The sequence below is a fragment of the Lichenostomus cassidix genome, chromosome 2 (genome assembly GCF_008360975.1).
Source record: "Lichenostomus cassidix isolate B80296 chromosome 2, HeHo_3.0, whole genome shotgun sequence".
In the NCBI taxonomy this organism is placed as follows: domain Eukaryota; kingdom Metazoa; phylum Chordata; class Aves; order Passeriformes; family Meliphagidae; genus Lichenostomus; species Lichenostomus cassidix.
The window spans coordinates 115327703-115348526 of NC_139482.1; the positions used below are offsets into that span (position 1 = coordinate 115327703).

The 20824-nt window shown below is 41.5% G+C and overlaps 1 protein-coding gene across 1 annotated transcript in view; it reads left to right on the top strand.

The window, feature by feature from the left end:
• Positions 1–1527: 1527 nt before the first annotated feature.
• The window catches only part of CLVS1 (clavesin 1), a 101611-nt gene continuing 82314 nt past the window's right edge, over positions 1528–20824 (top strand). Inside the window, exons 1-2 of the mRNA XM_085052920.1 lie at positions 1528–1991; positions 12513–13129. Of these exons, the coding sequence (XP_084909046.1) occupies positions 12741–13129 (389 nt within the window). The 5' untranslated portion in view covers positions 1528–1991; positions 12513–12740. The remainder of the gene's footprint in view (positions 1992–12512; positions 13130–20824) is intronic.

The window sequence follows — 20824 nt, forward strand, 5'->3', positions numbered from 1 at the left end:
CATCTTCCCCACAGATTCCTTTCACCTTTGCTCATTAATATTGGGGTGTTTCCTCTAAAAAGCAACTGGCTCTGGATGTACACTCTTTGAAAAAGAGCAAAACCACTGGATCTTCCCCTTTCAAGCGAAGGCAAAGCTGAAAGTAATCCAATTGTGTTCACATTCTCAAAGTCTACTTTGTATATAAGAATGTAAGAGAAGCCAGTACTGGGTCAGATCAAAGGTCCATCTAGCCCAGTGCCTATCTCCAGCAGTGATCAGCACTGGATGGCTAAAGTAAAGAATAAGACCAAGGCATAGATATAATCATACTTTCCCAAATATTTCCCCAGCCTTCAGCAATTTGTGGAACAGGGACTTTTTGAGCCAGAGGTCATGACTTCATGTTTAAAGGTCCTTAATGGATTTTTCTTTCACAGATACATCCTACAATTTTCTGAAGCGTAAATTCCTGTGGAAATGTGTTCCACAGTTTCACTAAATATTTTGTGAGGAAGTATGTCCTTTTGTTTGAATCAAAGCTAGACCCTAGTGGGTTTAATTTCTCCAACTCCTAAAACTGGAAATGATACTGAGATATTGTTCAGGTTTATCTTCCTCATGCTGTTCTTTATTATGAAACTTTATGAATGATGAAAAAACCCCACAATGCTATCTTATCTACACTTATTCATCTCTTTTTTTTTTTCCATGCTGAAGAACCCTACTCTGTTTAGCCATTTCCTATGAGAAGTTATTCCTCATCTTTATAATTTATCACCTTGCTCTTCATTATACAAAATCCTTCAGTAACTGACTCAGGAGACATGTCCGAAGCAAAGAGACCAAGAAAATCAGCTGACTTTAATTCACCAATTCCAAGGAATTATGCTCCCCAATGTACAGGGATAACAAAAGAAGAGATGCACTTTGCTGGTGCATTTAGTTGGGTTTACTGTGCTGATAGGAGTGGATGGGTGTGAATTTGGTCATTACATCACCCAGTCTTCCAAGTACAGTTTAGTACAGGTCTTATGAGGCTTGTACAGAATGTGATTTTCAGGATCTAATTTAGTGAGCAAAGTTCCCCTGTCCTGTTCTTTCTACACTACTAGCTAAAGCTTACAGATCCCTTTAATGAAAGATAGTTTGTGAATTAAGTGTGGCCTAGTCAAAGGACATTATGGAAGGATGTTCTAGAAAATTATGTGTTCTTGGAGACACTGTGAGAATTCAAGAAGGACAAATTCATCCTAAAAACACAGGCAGGACATTGCTGGGGAAATTCCTTAACTTGAAGTACTTAGGAGAAGGGCTGAGAGACTGCAGGGGTGAAGCTTGTCCTGTTTTTCCATTCTTCACTGAACATTTGCTGTTGGTGCTGTTGATGACAGTCCCTGCAGTCTGACCCAGACAAAGTTCTCTCATAAACCCAGGCTGCCATGTTCATTAAGGCAGCCCATCGATAATACACGGCCCATTAAGATCACCCTTTCCATGGCTGCTCTAAACGCCGCAGGAGGCTGTGCTCTGCCCGACTTTCTCTGGGAAAGGGGCGATGCTAGAAAACAGGCGGTGAAGCCAATGCCGCTGGGTGGAATCCCGCCGTGCTGAGCCCTACCGGCAGCCTGCAGCCCCTTCCCACCCCTGCCGCGGCAGCGCGGAGCTCCCAGCCGCATCCCGGGGATGCCGGGAGCGCCGGGAGGCAGCGGGGCGGGCGGCAGGAGGGCTTAGGACCCAGGGGGAAGGCAGTGGAAGGACCCAGGCTTTGGCGCACACGCCTCCTACCAAAAAAAAAAAAAAAAAAAAAAAAAATTAAAAAAAAAAAAAAAAATCGCAGCCCCGTGGAGCTGGCGCTCGCTCATTCAGTTTTCTAGAGAGATCTGAGCCGGAACCCGGGAGCCGGGAGATCATTCTCGCCCACCCAGCTCAGCAGCGAGGACATCTACAGGGAAAAAAAACCCACCCCACGCACCCCCCGCCGCCCCACGGCAGCTGCCGGAGCAGTGCAGGTATTTGGATTTGCCTTCTCTCGGGTTGCGCAGGGCTGCTCTCGGCGCTCCCCGCGCCCCCCGCCCCGCCGGGCCCGGGATGCGGCGTTTCAGCACCGCGGGGCGGACAGCTCCGGCCTCGCCTGTTCCCTGCCCGGCCTCCCGCTCCCTGCCTGCTCCCCCTTGCTCCCTGCCTGCTCCCCTTTGCTCCCTGCCTGCTCCCCTTTGCTCCCTGCCTGCTCCCTCGTGCCTGTCCTGCTCCCTGCCTGCTCCCTCCTGCATGCCTTGCTCTCCCCGCCTGCCTGCCCTGCTCCCCCCTGCTCCCTCCTGTCTGCCCTTCTCCCTCCTGCCGCCTCCTGCTTCCTGCCTGCTCCCCATGTCTGCCCTGCTCCCCCCTGCTTGCTCTTCTCCCCCCTGCCTGCCCTTCTCCCCCCTGCCTGCCCTTCTCCCTCCTGCCTGTCCTGTTTCCTGCCTGCTCCCTCTTGCCTGCTCTGCTCCCTGCTTGCCGCCTCCTGCTCCCTGCCTGCTTCCCATGTCTGCCCTGCTCCCCCCTGCCTGCCCTGCTCCCCCCTGCCTGCCCTGCTCCCTGTCTCCTGCTAGCCCTGTTCCCTCCTGTCCCCTGCCTCCTTCCAGCCAAGTTGTCTGCCTGCTGCCTGCCCTACTCACTGCCTGCCCTACTCCCTGAGTGCCCAGCCCGCTGCCTGCTGTGCCTGCTGCCTGTTTCCCACTGCCTGCCCAGCCTCCTGCCTGTCCTGCTCCCTCTTGTTCCCTGCCTCCTGCCAGCTCCGACTACTGACTTCTACCTGCCCAGCTCCCTGCCTGCCCTACCTCATGCCTCCCAACATACGTCTCCTGTCTGCCAACCTACCCCTCCTGCATCTGCTTCTCTGCTGCCTGCCTGCTCTCCTTGCCCTGACTGCCTCTTTCCCCTGCTCACTGCCTTCCCTGTCTTTATGTCCCCTGCCTCCACTGCTTGCCTCACGCCTGCTCTGACTCCCTACTCTCTGCCTCCTCTGCCTCTTATTTGGCCTGTTCCCTCCCTGCCTCCTTACCCTGCTCCCTGCTCCTCTCTTCTTTGCCCTGCTGGCTCTACTTCCCTTACCTCCCCTCCCTCCTCTGCTTCCCATCTCCCTTGCCTCTCCTTGCCCTGGTTACTGCTTCCTGTCTCCTATCTACCCTTCTTCTTCCTCCAGTCCTCCTTGCCCTGCTTCTCTGATTTTCTTCTCTCTGCCTTCCTGCTTTCTGCCTTCCCTGTCTGCTCTCCTCCCTGCCCTACCCTCTTCCCCATCTCCTTCCTGCCCGTTTCCCCACATTCCTCACTTTCCTGCCCTTTCTTCCCCTCCTGTCTTCCTTCTCCATCAGCAGCCTCAATCCTTCCTTAAAGGGGGCATGTGACTGTAAAAATCAGTTTAGCAGCCGAGGAGCTGGGGAAGGAAGGGAAAGAGCACAAGTTGGGGGGAAAAGTCCAGATCCGATTTGAGGCCAGGGAGAGATGAGAGGGATGTGGAGGAAAGGGTTAAAACTGGGAGTTAAGTTAATGAAGTAAGGGCTACAGCCAAGTGTTGACATAGAGGAGCTTGTCAAACAGCAGCAGATACCTGTTTGCTGCTCAGCAAATTGATGCCTGTTTTGACCAATTGTACTCATTCCAAAGAGGGACAATTGATTAAAGGGAGGGGGGAATGTGCGAGGTCAGTCAACTGTATTGCTTTCCCAGTGGTAAACAGTGATGGGAAGAAGGGAGGTGAATCACTCCTAGCCTGTGGATCCTTTGCTGCAGGAAGTCAAGAATTAAGTTGTGGTCTCTGCAAGAAGTGAGGATGTTCCTACAGAAAATAAATGCAAAGCAAATGCAAAGCTGGAGAACTCCCATGCATGCTACTGGCCTGACTTTATTTCTGTTTGCAGTGGTTTAATCCTTAGAGGGTGAGGAAGGTCATAGGAGAAAGGGAGCTTCCCCTTTTCAAAATGCTGATTCCTCATTTTTAACAAGCTCTGTGAATAATGAAGTTAAGGAGCAGATGGCCACTCCTTGTCCATCATGAAACAGTGACTGGATCATATTTGGAAGAAAAAATTAAATTACAGAAAGGCTGCTTTCATGTGCTTTCTGAGTAATCAGATGATAACATGGATTATCTCCAGTACTAAAAGTTAATACAATGCCAACATCTACATGAGATATTATGTAACAGTATTAAGCCATGCACTGCATAGTGAAGGTACTGGATTACTTTTTCATTTAATGATGGCAGATAACCTTGTAGAGCTTTTCCTCATTTGCAATCTGTGTCCCAGCTTGAAGTTTACAGGGGCAACTTATGTTGTCATGTATCTCTTATAAAATGCTGCTGATTATTTTAAGAATTCTGTTGACTCATCCACCTCTAAAAACTATTGAGTATTTTCTGAAAATTGGACTTTCGTAAGGCAAATGCAAAACAATGAAAGATATTACAACCCTTTCAAAAAACCTTCTTAATTTATTATATCATGATTTATAACTTTAAATCTGCTGCAGAGACTGGATACACTGAGTAGCACTGAGTGCTGCTGAGTAGTAGTGTAAGCAGTGTGACCGAGTTCAGCAACAGAAGAACTGCAGAATCCACGCCATAGCACTGGGTCATAATTCCTTAAACTCTGTGTGCCTTCAGCACAGAGGTCGTTTCACTGAAACATGTAACAGCAGCCTCCTCATTTTCCAAAAAAAGACCATGTCAGTTCAATAGAAATTATCAGCCTCATAGAAGGATGGAGAATATTTCCTTCAAAAAGACTGTAAACTCATGCAGTTGTTAACTTAAGCATGCAATTATTGAAGCAATTATGCTACTGCTTGGCAAGTGAGTTTTATTTCCTCTCGCAGCCTCATACTGTAGAGTGTCTCTGGCATAGACGCAAACAAGATGTGACAATTTGGTCCTACTAGTTAAACAAAATAAAACAACAAAAAAAAAAGGAAGGAATATTAGTCTTTTACAGAGTAGGAAAACTGAGCAGAAGTTCACATGGTTTTTGTCAGATGAGTTGTAATTTCTTTCCCTCTTCGTCTAATGCTGCTCTGTTAATTTAATTTGAACATTTCCAAACACTTTAGTGGGATTTTGGTTTTTTAAGTTTGGTCCTTTTCCTTCAGTACTATTTATAGAAATAAGCTCCTTAAGTCTGATGTGTTCCTCCACTGAGAAAACAAACCCACACAGTATTATCAAGTTATATTAAGCTTTATTTCTTCAAATTTGGGAGAAGTTTCTATGTGCTTTGTGTTTGTGCTCAGACTTCAGTAGGAATGAGACAAACAACCCAGGAGGATTGCAGGAATTCCCGGGGGCAGAAATCCCTCCCTCTTTCCTTTCTTCTTTCCTTTCTTCTTTCCTTTCTCCTTTCCTTTCTCATTCCCTTTCCTTTGCTTTCCTTTCCACCCTTAACTGTCCCTTCTCCCCTTCCTCCCCCCACTGCCACACATATGCCACAGATGCTTTTCTCTGGCATATAAAACAGAAAGAAGTCAACACTAATATATCACCATTTCATTTCATATTTTTTGAAGTAACATAATTTTTCAAAACATGGAGCAAAGGAACTGCAAAATTAGATAAAGTTCATGTTATTAAACATATAGTACTGAATGTTTTGTTCCTTCTTCTGTGTGTCTTTGTGCAGATGTCATAACACAACTTCTACAGCATTTAGTCATTTTCAGACAGCAATGTTATGATTGCGTGCTACCAGATTTCTACATATAACTTCATTATGAGACTTGGGGGTCAGAATTCATGTTTTGCATGCTGTTGATAATTTCTGCTGCAAGAAGCCTCTACATTATGGGAGGAACTGACCTCTGTCTGATAGCAGCCAGGGTGCTTTTGCTTGATGATGCTTGCAGCATGACTGACATGGGAGCTGCTCGTGAACTGCTGCTTCTTTCGCATGCCACAGGTCAGGCCATGTGTTCCCATAGGGTTTGCAGAGTATCTGTGGTTGGTGAATACTTACAACTTAAAACTCTGATATGAAGAAAAATTGAACAAATTTCTCTAAGTTCATAGCTGTTTTGTTGAACTTTTTTATTTATGAGTTGTTTAAGTTCCCTGCCTTGGCATGTGGTCCAATTCCTTAATATTCAGGTAGCTAATAAGTTTTGCACATTTTAGATACAAAGATAACAGCCCAGTTTTTAATTTTGTGTTTGCTAGACAGCCTTGTCTGTCTCTCCTCCTGCCTGGCAGCTTGTAGGAACTGCAGGACAATTTCAGGTGCTGCAGACATGCCTGCCCTACATAATATGCAGAGAGCAGCAAAGATCAGTTGAGTTTCTGCTGTGTTTTGTGCTGTGCCATGGCTATATTACCACCACTGGACATCTAGATGTAGCCTGAGGGTAACCTAACTCAAACTAACAAGAAAACTGTAGAATGAATAGAAATGCATGATGTGCTGTTGTTTTTACTGAACTGAAGGAAATGTTAGTTTTTGTACCTGAGCTGAGGGATTCTACCCTGGGAAAATGTGAGAAACCGTCAAATTCACCACACAGCTGTTACAGTCACAAACATTCACTATTTTCATACTGAAGAGAAGCAACACACCCCTAGTGAAGGTTTACAGGAGCACCAGTACTTGGAGCAGAAAGACTTGTAATAGTTAAGACATTAATGTTCACTGGGAAAATCTAGTCCCTTAGGGAAAACTACAGAGAAGTAGTGGTGAGGCCACACCCAGAGAGTATTGTATCCACTTCTGGGCTCCTCAGTACAAGAGAGTCATGGACGTATGGGAGAAAGTCTGACAAAGGGTCAAAAGGATGGTGAGGGGACTGCAGTGTCACTCACATAAAAGATTGAGAGCTGGGACTGTTCAGCCTGAAGAAGAGGAGGCTCAGGGGGATCTCATCAATGTGTTTGAATACCTGAAGGGAAGATGCAAAGAGGACAGAGCCAGGCTCCTTTCAGTGGTGCCAGTGACAGGACCAGAGACAATGAGGACAAACGGAAACATGAGAGGTTCCTTCTGAACATCAGGAAACATGTTTTTACCATGACAGTGACTGAGCACCAGCACAAGTTGCCCAGAGAGGCTGTAGAGTCTCCCTCCTTGGAGATACTCAAAAGCTGTCTGGACAGAGTCCTGGGGACCCAGCTCCATGAGGCCCTGCTTGACCAGGGGTTTGGACCAGATACACTCCAGAAGTTCTTTCCAACCTCAGCCTTTCTGTGATTCTATAATAACTTGAGCAGCAGCCAGGCTATTGGACTTGGGATATTAGATAGACAAGTTAGAAACACCCATAGGGAGTTTGCTCTTTGCAAAACATAAAGAAATTATACAATTTGGGGGTTCTGATTGTGCTTTTGAAGTCTAAGGGGATTATGCTGGAGTTACTGGGATCATTGCAGTCTACCTCTCCATTTCCTTGTGTGCAACATAGCTTTGCATTTTTCTTACAATGAAGAGCATTATGCATGGAGAGGAAAGATTCCCTGGATGTTAACACGTAAGCTGGTGGCTCAGCAGACACATGATCTGTTCCCAGCTCCGTGAAATGTGTCCTCTGTGATTCAGGCAAATCACTCAGGGTGTGCTTCTCCCCACACTCTGTGGAAGGTGCCAGGGTCTCAGCCAAGGACAAGACAGAGTAAGTTTTGCTCATTGCTCTTTTGAAATTAGTTAATGGAGCTGGGGTAGGTCCCTTTCTCTCTCTGACTACTCCACTTCCAGGACAGGTTTCTACTAAGGCATGATAAGGCCACAAAGTGCCATAAGAACCATTCCTACAGGTACAGGTATGGATTCATCCTCCCCTGTCCTTATGGAGCAGCCCCTGCTAAGCAGAACATAGCCCTAAGAGGTTTTCCAGAATTAACATCAAAATATTTTTCAAAAAGAAATTTAATGAGATGACACCCACACTCTGAGATGAAATCATTTTAGATTACCATTTTCCCTCCCTCCCTGCCCACTCCCTTCCTCTCTGGCACAATTTTAGCAGCTAATATCAGTATGAATGCCAGGAGTTAGGAATTATGTAATGAGCCAAACCTTAGCAGTGATGCCTCTTAATGCCAGGTGAGGATGAAATGTTAGTGCCTTCTCAGTTTGAAAATTGTGGTAATGAAATTTCACATGGCATATAACTTTGGACTGGATGGAACACACTTGGTGGATAAAGGGACAGCGAAAATCTTTCTGGAGCTGCATTTGATGGGGAAGGGCCAAATGGACATGAAGTGCTTAAAGAAGCAAGTGGTGTTGCAGGGACAGATAATTGGGCAGGAACAAAATGATCCAGACAAGTACCATCATCACTAAAGGCAGGTTTTGGCCAATTTTCCAGGGCATGCAGAGCAAATAGGGACTGAATGATGACCCAGAAGCTGTCATTGAAGAGAGAGCAGTAAGGCATATTAAAATCTATGCATGGAAAGTGCTTTGTATACTTTGGGAATGTATTAATTTCGTTTTAGTTTGTATAGAAAATATTACTATACATTTTATTATTAACTTCTTTTTTTTTTTTTTGAGAATCATGCAAATATATAAGTTGCTTGTCTGAAAACTGTATCCCACTTTCAGTATTTACCCATGCTGAACACTCACTGTCCCTTGTCATTCCATTGTTGGGACTGAACATGAATTAGCCAAAATTGTGTGTGACACTACAGTTTTGGTGAAAATTTCCCTCTTGTTTTGGCACTGTTATGTTGTGTTTCAAATCTCTGTAAATTTTTTTATCTTTTCATTTAAAGCTGGATTTTGTTCCTTAGGAGGGATGATTTATTATAAATGGCTGTGAAAAGACATTAGGAGAGTGAATAATCCCTTGGGAACAAAGAGTCACAAGACAGAAAAACAGCTGTTGAGACTATAATATAGTCTAGTGTGCCAATATGCAGCAACAATATTCAAAATAGGGAAAGAAGGCCAGTATCTTCATTTGGAAGAAAAAGCAACCCTGCACCAAACTGAACGAAAATGTAAACATCTAAAAAATTGGCAGATGGATTAGAACTGTACACAACACCGGAAGAGAAGGAGAAATTGCCATGTGTGGGAGGGGGTGAAAATGGAGATGAAGCTTCTGTATATCTTGGGAATCAGAATAAATCAGTAACATTTGAGAAAGCACAGTGACAGTTAAACTGGGTAGGTATGGAGCACAAAATTTATTGTCAAGGTTAGCAGTGGGAGAACCAAATCATTCAGTGATGTATATCAGGCTCCTTGAAGGCAGTGGTGCTAGTCTGCATTGCTAACCTCATGATTTGCCCTACGATTCTGAGAGTGACAAAATTGTTCATACATATTTGAGATTATTTTGCAATATATAACTTCACACCAAAAAAGTATTTTAGTGCAGTCTGTTCCGGGTGATAATCAGGATAATCTATAGATAACTCTAATCCATGGTTATAGCTCAGCTCACTATCAGAAAACTCTGAAATTCATTTTAAAATGGTTCTTTTGTTAGAATGAGTATTTGTAAGTTGTCTTTTGGCAACAATATCTGATGAGAAAGGATTATATCTCCCTCACCTTGGGATAATCCTGGGCATCAAATTAGTTAAAAACAGTAGGAAACTGATAAAAATAAGTAGAATAATTTTTGTCATTAAGTAGTTGGGGAACCAATAAAAAAGGCCTGACTTTATCTCCTTGGTCAAATCTAATTTTTTTAGGAGCAGACTGCAGTTGACCTTTCAAGAATTTGCCTAATTGCCAAAGAAGCATCTTGGTGGAGATGGGAGACAGAAAAGGAGCAGAGGAAGGGACAGTTTTACTCCCATAAACTCTTAGAAAATGTATGATCCACTGGGGATTGTGTGTGTGTGTCACACTTACCTGCTGCTAGTCCTTGGATATTTTAGAGCAGATCCAGAGAAGAGCCACAAAAATGATCAGAGGAATAGAGTACCTCTCTAGTGAAGACAGGTTGAGAGAGTTGGGCTGGTTCAGCCTGGAGAAGGGAAGGCTCCAGGGAGACCTTACAGCAGCTGTCCCATACCTGAAGGGGGCTTACAAGGAAGATGGTCACAGATTTTTCTTCTGGGGCCTGTAGAAATAGGACAAGGGCTAACATTGTTAAACTGAGAGAGAACAGATTCAGATTGGATATAAAGAAGAAAATTTTTTATGATGAGGGTGGTGAAGCACTAGAACAAGTTTCCCAGGGAAGCTGTGAATGCTCAGACATTGGAAGTGTTCAAGGCTGGGTGGAATAGGGCTCTGAGCAACCTGATCCAGTGACAGATGTCCCTACCCACGACAGGGAGGTTGGACAAGATGATCTTTAAAGGTCCCTTACAAACCAAACCATGCTGTGATTCCATGATTTTGTGATTCTAAGCCACAGGAATGCTAAAGGTGTTGTAACTCATACTAGGCCCTGATCCAGAGCTAATACAGACCCCAGATGAGCCTCTTGCTTCCAAAAGTAAGCACCTTCCTGCTGAGCACCTTGAGAACGGTTTCCATACTCTACCTTTAAAACTAGAGAGGGACCAATCCTGGCACCACATTCCCCTAATGACAATGTCATACTTAAATATATCTATCTCCCCTAACTAGCTCATGGAGTCAATTGTAACTAAAACCATGATTTATGAAAGAAAATATTAATGTCACCATTAATTCAAGATCTCAGTCACAAAATATTGGCCTGGTTTCTCCATGGCCTACTGTGATTTTACATCAGTGGAATTTGACTGATACCATAGGAGTTATTCTAATTTGGTCTAATAAAGTCAAGAATAAAGTAAATAACTTTTATTTTATTTTTATACAAGGAGTCCACCTTTAATACAGCTCTAGTTTCTTTACAAATTGATTAGCCTGTGTCCATAGACTATCCCTCAAAACTTGGGGACTTGTTTTCTGGAATAATTTGCACTTTGTAGTGCCTTTTCAAAGCCCTCTTCTCTCCCAGCTCTGCCTTTCCTCGAGTTTTCCCAGGCTGATCAATCATCAGATACTCTGCCCTGCAGGTAGCTCTTTTCAACTCCAGCTACACAGTGAATACAGAAAGAGGATGCTTAATAAACTCTCCTTTGTGTCACCCACAGAAAAGTCTAATTCATATTGCTGTTAAATGAAAAGCTTATCTCCCACCACAAATGGCCTTTAAGCAAATATGCAGAAACTCTCTGTATTTAAATGTTGGGATCTCATCCTGGGGCTGCAGCTGTGGCATCTAAAATGGAGTTTTTATCAATAACATGCAAGGTCACAAAGCAGGGAACTGCAGCATCCCTTGTGCTCATTGACTTCCAGGTCCTGCAATATAACTTTCAGCAAATCCTGGACCAAGAAATGGTTTGGCTGCTGCTCTCCCCTTTGTTTGATCTGAGAATACTGAACCCAGGGGAGTAGCTGAATGAAATTGTTGTTTTGCTATAAATAATTCATAACTTTCCAAAGAGCTTTCTTCAAATACAAAAAATGTGCCTTTCACTGAGGGATTCCCTTTAAATTTTTAAAACCAATTTTTCTTTTTCAGAAATTAGAAAGAGAGATCAGTTAAGCAGTGGGGGGGTGTGTGTTTGCTTGTCTTTTTCTGTGATGGCTGAAAAACTGTATGGATCTTGATCTTTCCTCACGCACATATCACATTGGAACAGACCTTGATCTTATTTCACACAAGTGTTGCTACACAGACTTCGATGACAGCCTCTTGCTAATTATGTCACTGAAATGTAAGAGATTCACTGTACCATTTTGCTCATACATAACAGCTTAAGCAGATTTTTCTTCTAACACTTGCAAAAACAAATTCTAGGTAAAGTATGAAAATCAAAATGGAATTCAGAACTAGGTATTCAGGAGAGCTACAATACGCTGAAAAAAGGAATTTTGAATAAAATACATCTCTTTTCAACTAAAATACCAGCTCTGTCAGATTAGGTACACCAAGCTCTTTATTTGTGGGAAGTTTCCCATGAAGGCTTACTGAGTCTCAATGGGAAATATTTTCGGTGAGCTTCTACGAAGTAGAAATTGTCCCTCGTATTGGTGGAGTTTTGGTTTTTTTTTTAAAAATCAGTTTTACAGTCAGCTCAGGGCCTTATTCAAGAAAAGCTACAAGCTGATAGTACAGATGATTAAACCAAATCAAACAGTTGTTCTGCTGAGTATGATGAGGGTAAATCTGTCTACTTATGAAGCTGAAATGTTGCTCCTGTTGGGGATGGAAAGAAAGATTACTATTATTTTTGCTGTTATCATCCTTGGCTTGAAGTTAGGTATGTTGCAACTCCCACACTTCTGTGAGACAACTTTGTGAAGTGTATTCTAATAGTAAATTGATGCAGCTTCATATTAATTGACAATAAATCAGATTGTTTTTCTGAAAGCTTGAATACATACATTCAAGAGGTTAGTGGGTGCCTTTACTTAAATGCACCCATTCTGAAATTATGTGAGTGGTATCCTCCTACATATGAAACAAACAAAGAAATTTTATGACTAAATAAATTCAGAAATGCATTCCTACAAGCTTTATATAATAATTTAATCTTTCTTTTATATATTTTCTTTTTCTTTTAGTAAGTGATGGAATAAACAACTCTTTCCTTTGGATGGATTATAGTACATGTGAACTGCCTGTTACTCTGCAAGACTAAGAAAAGCCCTTTGCTTTAATTAGTTAAATATCAGCTTGATAGCAAAAACATCTGAATGGCTCACGCTCACAGCAGACCATCAGTTGAATGGGATCAGCATTTCTACTAAAATATCTGAAGTTAAGGATTTGGAAAAGAGTTTTTTGCAGAGATGACCCATTTACAAGCTGGACTTAGTCCAGAGACTATAGAGAAAGCCCGCCTGGAACTGAATGAAAACCCAGACATTTTGCATCAGGATATCCAGCAAGTCAGGGACATGATCATCACGAGGCCTGACATTGGGTTTTTACGTACAGATGATGCCTTCATCTTGAGATTTCTCCGAGCCAGAAAGTTTCACCAAACTGAAGCCTTCAGACTGCTGGCTCAGTACTTCCAATACCGCCAATTAAATCTGGATATGTTCAAAAACTTCAAGGCTGATGATCCAGGAATCAAACGGGCTCTGACAGATGGGTTTCCAGGAGTACTGGAAAATCGTGACCACTGTGGCAGGAAGATTCTTCTGCTTTTTGCAGCCAACTGGGATCAGAGTAGGTAAATGTAGATAGTGTCCTTATCTTTTTACACACACTCACATTCAACTCGGAATATTTGTGACCATCCCTAAAGCAGCAAGACCATTTTCAGCAGAAGATTTTTTAACCAATATCCATTTCACATAAACTTCCATCTCACCTGATCACCTGTCATTTATCAGTATTAGGACATAAGACCATTGAGAGATAAGGGTATATCAGTGTGTTATATAAGTAGCTCATACCTGTTTTTTTTTTAAAGAAATATTTCCAAATTTTAGCTAATGTTTTTTTGCTATACATACGTTATTGTCTATCATACAATTACTTCAGCTGTATCATAGGCTAGCCAAACAGGTTGACAGAAGGCATCTCAAAGCATATGGAAGTTCTTGTAGCTCTCCTGGTGCAGAAGAAACTGACAATATTTATTCTGTCTTCAGAGTTTCTAACAGATTTTTTGTTTGTTTGAACCATCTTGGGAATTGCAGCCACTGCTATGTTTCCACAAACTGCACTGTGATTTCTACACACTGGTTACTCTCTGTTGTTAGTTTGATAAATGGGAGCTTCACACAAAGCATATTTTCTGTTCAGGTCATTTCTTTACAGAGTGCTATGAACAAGGGTATCTCCAAGCCATTATTATAAAATAACATCCTTAAATGTTAATGTGATTAGTCAGCTTTCACTACCTATTTGAAGTGATACAGAGAAAAGGGGCTAGTCCAGGAATATCATGTTCACAGGGTCCTCTTCCTAGTAAGTCATTCCATTCCATTTTCCCTGCCTTTGAGATGGACAAGTGTAATCAGCTGTTGTGTTACCATGTGACCTGTTGAATCTTGATAAAAATCATACGAAAGAACAAAATTCAGATTCAGGTTTTGAGTATCATCAGTTCTGATGATTTTTGGGTAGGATTTTGTCTTGCCATGGTCTAAAGTTTTTGATCAAAATGTCTGATCCTTAGGAGTCAATAGATTGGAGCTTTGAATTTATATCATAGAAATTGTTAGAGAGCAATACGTGTTTGCTTGCAATTTTTCATGTTAGTTTTTTCTGGGAAAACCTTTCATCTCCATGTGAAAAGCAGAGTTCAGAAGTGTTTCTGATTTTTATTTGCATGTGAATAAATGTACAGAAAACTATACAGAAGTGTAACTTTGTATAATCAAACATGCTTGGTGAAATCGTGAACTGAGGGCAGAAATAGAAGTCCTGTTAACTACAAAGAGGCCAGCAGTTTATCTCCTGTCTTTCTGAACTGCAAGTTTGCCTTTCTTTAAACCACAAAACTCTTCTGTTAGCAATTGGCCTGAAAAGGAAGATGAATGCACAGGTATCTGGAATTAATAGAAAGCATCAGCTTTAGAGGACAGAGTACTGTGGCTCTGCTGGTTGCATTAAGAGATTTAGGTATTATATAGAGCCAGCTTTGGGTTTCTGATCCCTCAACAAAATGAATCTCTGTGATTAACCTTGTATATCAGGTTCTGCACTTGGAAAGCTGAGAGTGCTGGTATCTAAGGCTCCTGCAATGAGATTTTGACAGAATAATGATCCCTGTGAAATTTTGGCTCATATTTTCTGGAAGTACTTAAATATACATCCGTGTGTGTGTGTGTGTGTGTGTGTATGTGTGTGTGTGTGTGTGTACAAACACCAAAGCAACCCTGCATATTTCTGGGAATATAATTTTAACCTTCAAAGAAGAAAAGCTGAGGCAAATAGCATGGGATATACTTTCCTAAGACTCCTCAATGAAATTTAAAACCATGTGCAAATTCTCCCTCAGCTCAGCCACTGAAGCTCATCTCTTCTGTGGATTCAGATGACAGGAAGTGTTTTTTTCTGTGGGCTTTTGTAGTGCTCCAAGTGCAACAGGGATCTGGGACAGGATTTGGTCTGTAAGTAAATGGATGTCCTCTTCCTTTTTTGCTCTCTAAAGCGGAGCAGGAAATGGTGAGTGCAATGTCTCATTAAGCAGCATGGAAGTCGGTTATGGACCAGAAGAAACATAAATTTCACAAAAAACTTCAAACAGGTATTGTGCACACCTTACATAAACGTATCTTGGGCAACCTTTCTGCAGATGTGTCTTTAGTGACTGCAAGATGTTCAAAAGCTCAGATTTCAAGTGAATGGTAGTGGAATCAGCTGTGATGTTGACATGCAAAGGTAAAAGCTCACCCTTTGGCATTCCCTTCCTATCTTTAATCTGATTTGCTGCTGGTCGTGCCTTCTTCTTCTTTATTGTCAAATTCTGAGGGTCTATTTGTAAAGAAATAATAATTTATAAAGGATATTTTAAAATCAGCTTTTCAGTCCAGACATTCTTACCATTTATGCAGCTGGGAGTATGGTTGCTGTTGGTGCTACATCAGAGAGGCAGAAGAAACCTTGAAACTTTCTGTGCTTATAAGTATCTTTTTTTAAAAGACAAATCAGATACAAGATGTTTCTAAGGTATTCCCTTCATCAAAGAGAGACTTTCTATGAAAGCTTTTAGAAATATTTGTAATTTCAGCCTCAAGAATGTAACTGATAGATCTGACATCTCTAGCAAACTAGGTTTTAATTTCCAGTCTCAATGTTTCCAGCTTCAGCTTCCAGCTGCTGGATCGTGTTAGTTTAAATGTACCACAAAAATATGACAGCTTCCCATGTTTGTACTTTTGCGTCCTGACCATGTCATATTTAACCTATTTTTGAGTTCACTGGGGAGGCAGCACTGTGTGGTAAGTCACTGTCAGGCAACAAGAAGCTAGTGCATTAGCTGCTCTGCAGCAGAGGTTCTTGTGGTCACATTTAACCATAGTGAATGCAAACCAGCTAACACCCTTTTCCTGGAGGACAAAACAACCTTGTGTAGTCCACAAGGTAAAGAATAACCCTATGGGCAGCCAGCACAGCAAAGATAATGTTCTGCAAAGTAATCCACTAGACTAATGTATCACAATATATTTAAGCTGCCAAAGCTTAAATAGTTTTAACTTCCAGAATTGTGAAGATTTTCCAGGTTTCAAACACTCTTCTTCATTCTTTTCTGGACTGCTCTTATCATTTTAGTGTTGTTGCTAAAGTGCAGGTGGGTGAACAGAATAAAAATTTTCGCTAATAAAACATCAAGTGGTAACACTATCTTTTCCGTTCAGTAGTTTCCTCCTGTTAGAGACAAGATTGTCACTCTGTTCTTAACTACTCGATCCCATTTTGAGCTCATGTTCAGCTCAAATTTGCTTTCAAGTCAGTTTCCTAAAATACAAATGCCACTGGTAAATGTGTCATACATCCTCATCCATAATGTGGGCACAGTCTAGCATGTGATTCATGCTCTTGTGCAGAGCTAAACGTGTCCTGCTCACCAGTTATCATTTCAAGGGGTTTGTGACATCTGCAAAGCTCACTGGCAAGAATTTTAATTCTGTTTTCACATAGTTAAAAAATATAATGACTATTGTCTTGACCAAAACTTTTTGATGACCAGGGAAAAACCACAGGTGATGATAATTCATATTGCCAAATCCCTAGCTGAGATCTATCATGGTTCCAGTGTTACACTATTTTAGCATATACTGCACAGGTTTGATTTCACTCCTTTATTCAAGTATGTTTCTTAAAGATGATGTCATCTCTCTCACTCCTAGAGAGGTGCTTCTCTCTAAGTCCTGCATAGTGTATTTTGGATCTGTTAGTTAATGCTAGTCACATATTCAATACCTTCATTTTCACTTATTCAATACTGAATAAATGAAAATGAGCAGATGGATAGAAAAGAAAGAGATCAGGTAAGTTCCATAGTGAGGGAGAAGAGAACTGTTGAGTTATATTACTGTACATTAGTACAGGGGAGGGACATTTTTCAATTTGAGTAGAACTCAAGGTGTGAACCCACCTGAAATACACAAAGATTTTACTTACACCACTGCTTACAGAGCATCTTATTTTTGAATGCAATTTTTTGAGTAATAAAAGCAGATAAGGTTGTCAAACTGATTATGTAATGATTTTTTTGTGAAATAATTTGCATTATAAAAAAATCCAGCTTGTAAAACAAACAAATGCATCCATATAATTTTAATGAGACCTGAACCAGGATTTCATGTAAAAAACAATGCTCCATGTGCTGGATTACAAATATTCTTTCTCACTCTGTTTCATTTCATCATTCTCACCAAACCTAAGGCCTCACTCCTCTGATGCACCTGCAATGAAACTGAAGCTTTTAAAGAAGTTAGGTAAGAGAGCCTTCTCAGCTGCTGGATTGAGGAAAGCCTTCAGTAACTTCCACAGCTGTTCCTGGGTCTGCTCCTGTCTTCTAATACATGCTGCTTATACACCAAGGAGATGGAGCTTTGGGTGAGCAGAAGGTGTTCATTAATCTTCCAAGCAAAAATATTTCTTTCCAGATTGTTCAGACAGAGTAAATTTTTTTTTTTTTGTATAGAGAGCCAGCAGAAGGGCTACAATCACAATCCTCTGCAAATAGGGGCTTCGGATAGGGGACAGAAGGTTTTCCATTGTCTTTTGCAGTAAGATAGTAATTAATTTTTGTCTTCATGTCTGTGCCTTAGAAGCTGTCACATAGCTCCAAAAATTCTGTGAGTCAGACAGAGAAAACCTGCTGCTTTGTTTGCAACATACAATCCCAAGTCAACTGCTAGCTATAAACTGTCTTTTATTAACCAAGGAATCTCAAATGCCAGATACCATTTTGTAGGGAAGTGTACTCAGGCTAAAGGGAAAGGAAATACTCTGACATAGCGGCAAAACCAACAGCTATAAATATTTTAAAGGATCTTGATAAAAACCAAATATGTCCTTGCTGAGAATGCTCAAAGTGGTATAATTACAAGGATATTATCATCACCAGATCCTGTTAGTATAAAAGAATATATCTCAAGTGCTGATTGTTCCAGTATGTTTCAAGCATAATCTCAGATGCTTAATAGAATATGATGGAATAAACATCTGTTGAGACTGATGTATAGTCACAGGCAAACTGTGGCAATAACTCAGCTTCATACCTGTTTATCATGAGAGATTACAGCTGAAGTACAGTCAGCCATAACACCAGAATGATTTTTACACATCAGATTTTCGGGTTTGGTTAGTAGGTAGTGAGTCTGTGTTGGGAGATGCTTACAGTAATGCAGATTGTCATCATGGTTCAAGCCTTGCATTGACCAATAAATAGCCTAGAAGCACACAGCATAATTTTTTATTCATATTACATTACTGAGCTGGTCTGAAATGGTAGCAGAATTCAGGGCAGTAGGGAAAGGCAGCAATGCATAAGCAGAATACTCATTTTGAGGAGTAACAGATGTGCAAATTAAATGTTGGACAAAAACGACAAAAAGAAGCTCTGTCTTGAAATGTTTTAATTTGCTTGCAGGCAGCAACTTAATTCTGTTAGTACCATTTATTATGGAAGGCATATTTGGGAAGGCAATTGTAGCCCATGTGAATGATAGCAGGATGACATACACAAATGAGAATCCTGTGTAAGGACTGTGTAGGGAATCCAAGGAGAGAGAGAAAATGTCTGAAAAAGAGAAAGAAAAACAACAGCTGGGAAAGTTATGAAGCATATGCTGAAGAATGAGAGAAGCCTGACTGAAAAGAAAAAAAAGTCCATGGAGAGGGATTGGCAACCAAACACATTTTGAGAGGCAAGAAGTGACTGGATGATGTCACACTGAGGGCTGACTGAAGGGCTGTGAAGGACAGTGCCTGTGGGTGAGAAACACAGTTGTGGGAGCTCACCTGCAGCATAACACAGGAAAATGCAGGGGGGACTGGGAAGTGACTCTATGCCACCATCCTCCTGTGGCAGAAAGAAACCTAATCCAATTCCCATGCTTTATAAAGTGAAAAGAAGGACAGTTACAAAGAAAAATATACAAACATATACACAGAAAATACATAAGCACACATGCATGTGCCCCGCTTTTCTTCCCAGACTGTCTCAAAATACCCAACTTTTGCACAAGGGGTTTATGTCTGGGTGTCAGAAAAGAGAAACTGCACCTGGTTCTGATAGCACTTGTCCTAAAAATTGACCCATACTCCTACGTGGGCTGTATATGTCATCTTCACACATGGGATCTGCAAGAGAACACCATAACAGAGCTACATCGACAGAATAGTAAAAAGCCAAGCAATATGACATCCCACATAATTCTTTACCCTTTTGACTCTTGGAAACTGCTGGAAACCATGAATGAATGTTCTTATAAATAGCAGCTTTTTGAGGTGAGGTTTTGTAGGAAGACACCAGAACACTTTTTTGTCAGAGCCCTTCCCAAATCAAGTTTTCAAAATATCTAATGTTCTGATCAGTTTCTAACTTGCCAACCTAACTAAAAGCAGCTAAGGAAAATGCAGGAATTGCAGCAGGAACAGGCTGTAAAGAGACAGGGAAGGGAAAAAAATTAATTCTCTGGCCAGCTATTTAATAAGTTACATGCAGTAGAAACATCAGAAAAGAGTGGAAATGCTCAGCTGGAATCATTAAATACATTTGAAATATTTTAATTTTAATTCTTCCCTCATATATTATTTCCCCAGGCTATGATTTATTTTAGACTCTTTCCTCTGAACTCTGAGCCCTGTATCAATTGCATTTTACATTGAAATATCTGCTGTTTTCACTTTGGCCAGTGCTGAGCATCCTCCAATTCCAGCACCCTCAGAGCAGCCCAAGGGATGCTTAGGAGCTGGTGCTGTTAGCAGACTAGGTGATCCCACAGGGGTTACAGCAGACAGCATGAATTTGGTCAGGATGTGAATGCTTTGGGTGGCTGTTCAGTTCCATGAAATGGCTGAACAGCACACTGGGGTAAATTCTACCCTGCCACCACAGTCACCCTGCTTCAAGGTATTTCTTTGCCATGGTGAGGCTGGAGGATGAGGGAGACGTGGCTGGTCCTGTGGTTGCACAGGTGAGAATGCCGTGACCACATATTTCTGAGATGATCTCAACGACGTGGCCAAATAAGTGCTACAAGCACCCATCTGCCACATGCACGCAGAAATTGAACTAAGCAGACAGAGCAGGAGGTCAGGGAAAAGGATGGAATAAAGCCATTCCAATAATTCAAACACCATTCTTCTGTACTTTGCATCCTTTGTCATGGGTAAACCAATAAAAGAGTTAGAGCATCATAATTGATATGTCATGACTGGAGATTCAGTTCCTAAAGATGAGAAAATGGCATTACTTCTTCAGAAAGAAGAAATTTTGGTCTTGAATTCTGATTGCACTCTCACAGTTTTTGTTTCTAATAAGTGCACCAATCACAGATGCAGCGAAACGCAACTGTCTCTTTTTCACAGACCATGATAATCTCAGCTCTGGAAACTTCCTGGAGGGTCCATTTGTTGCAGGGACAGAGGGCAAAGCAAGCCAGTTAGCCTCCTGCTGAAATTATTTCCTGTGTAACTGCTTACGAAAATTGCCCATGCTGAGCAAACTCAAGCTAGTAAAGATTCATTTTTAGGAGAAAGGTAATATGCAAATATCTTTTTCTTTATAGAGAGATGGTATCTATTTTCCACTTTTCCATTGCAGAAACACAGTGGCTGGCCTGTGTCTGTGCATGCACTGATGCATGTGGTGCCAGTTTTCTTTCACATATTCAATATAAATCACAGCACCAAGTAATGTTATGATACTAGAGGTTCAGTAACAACCTATTTGAAAAGG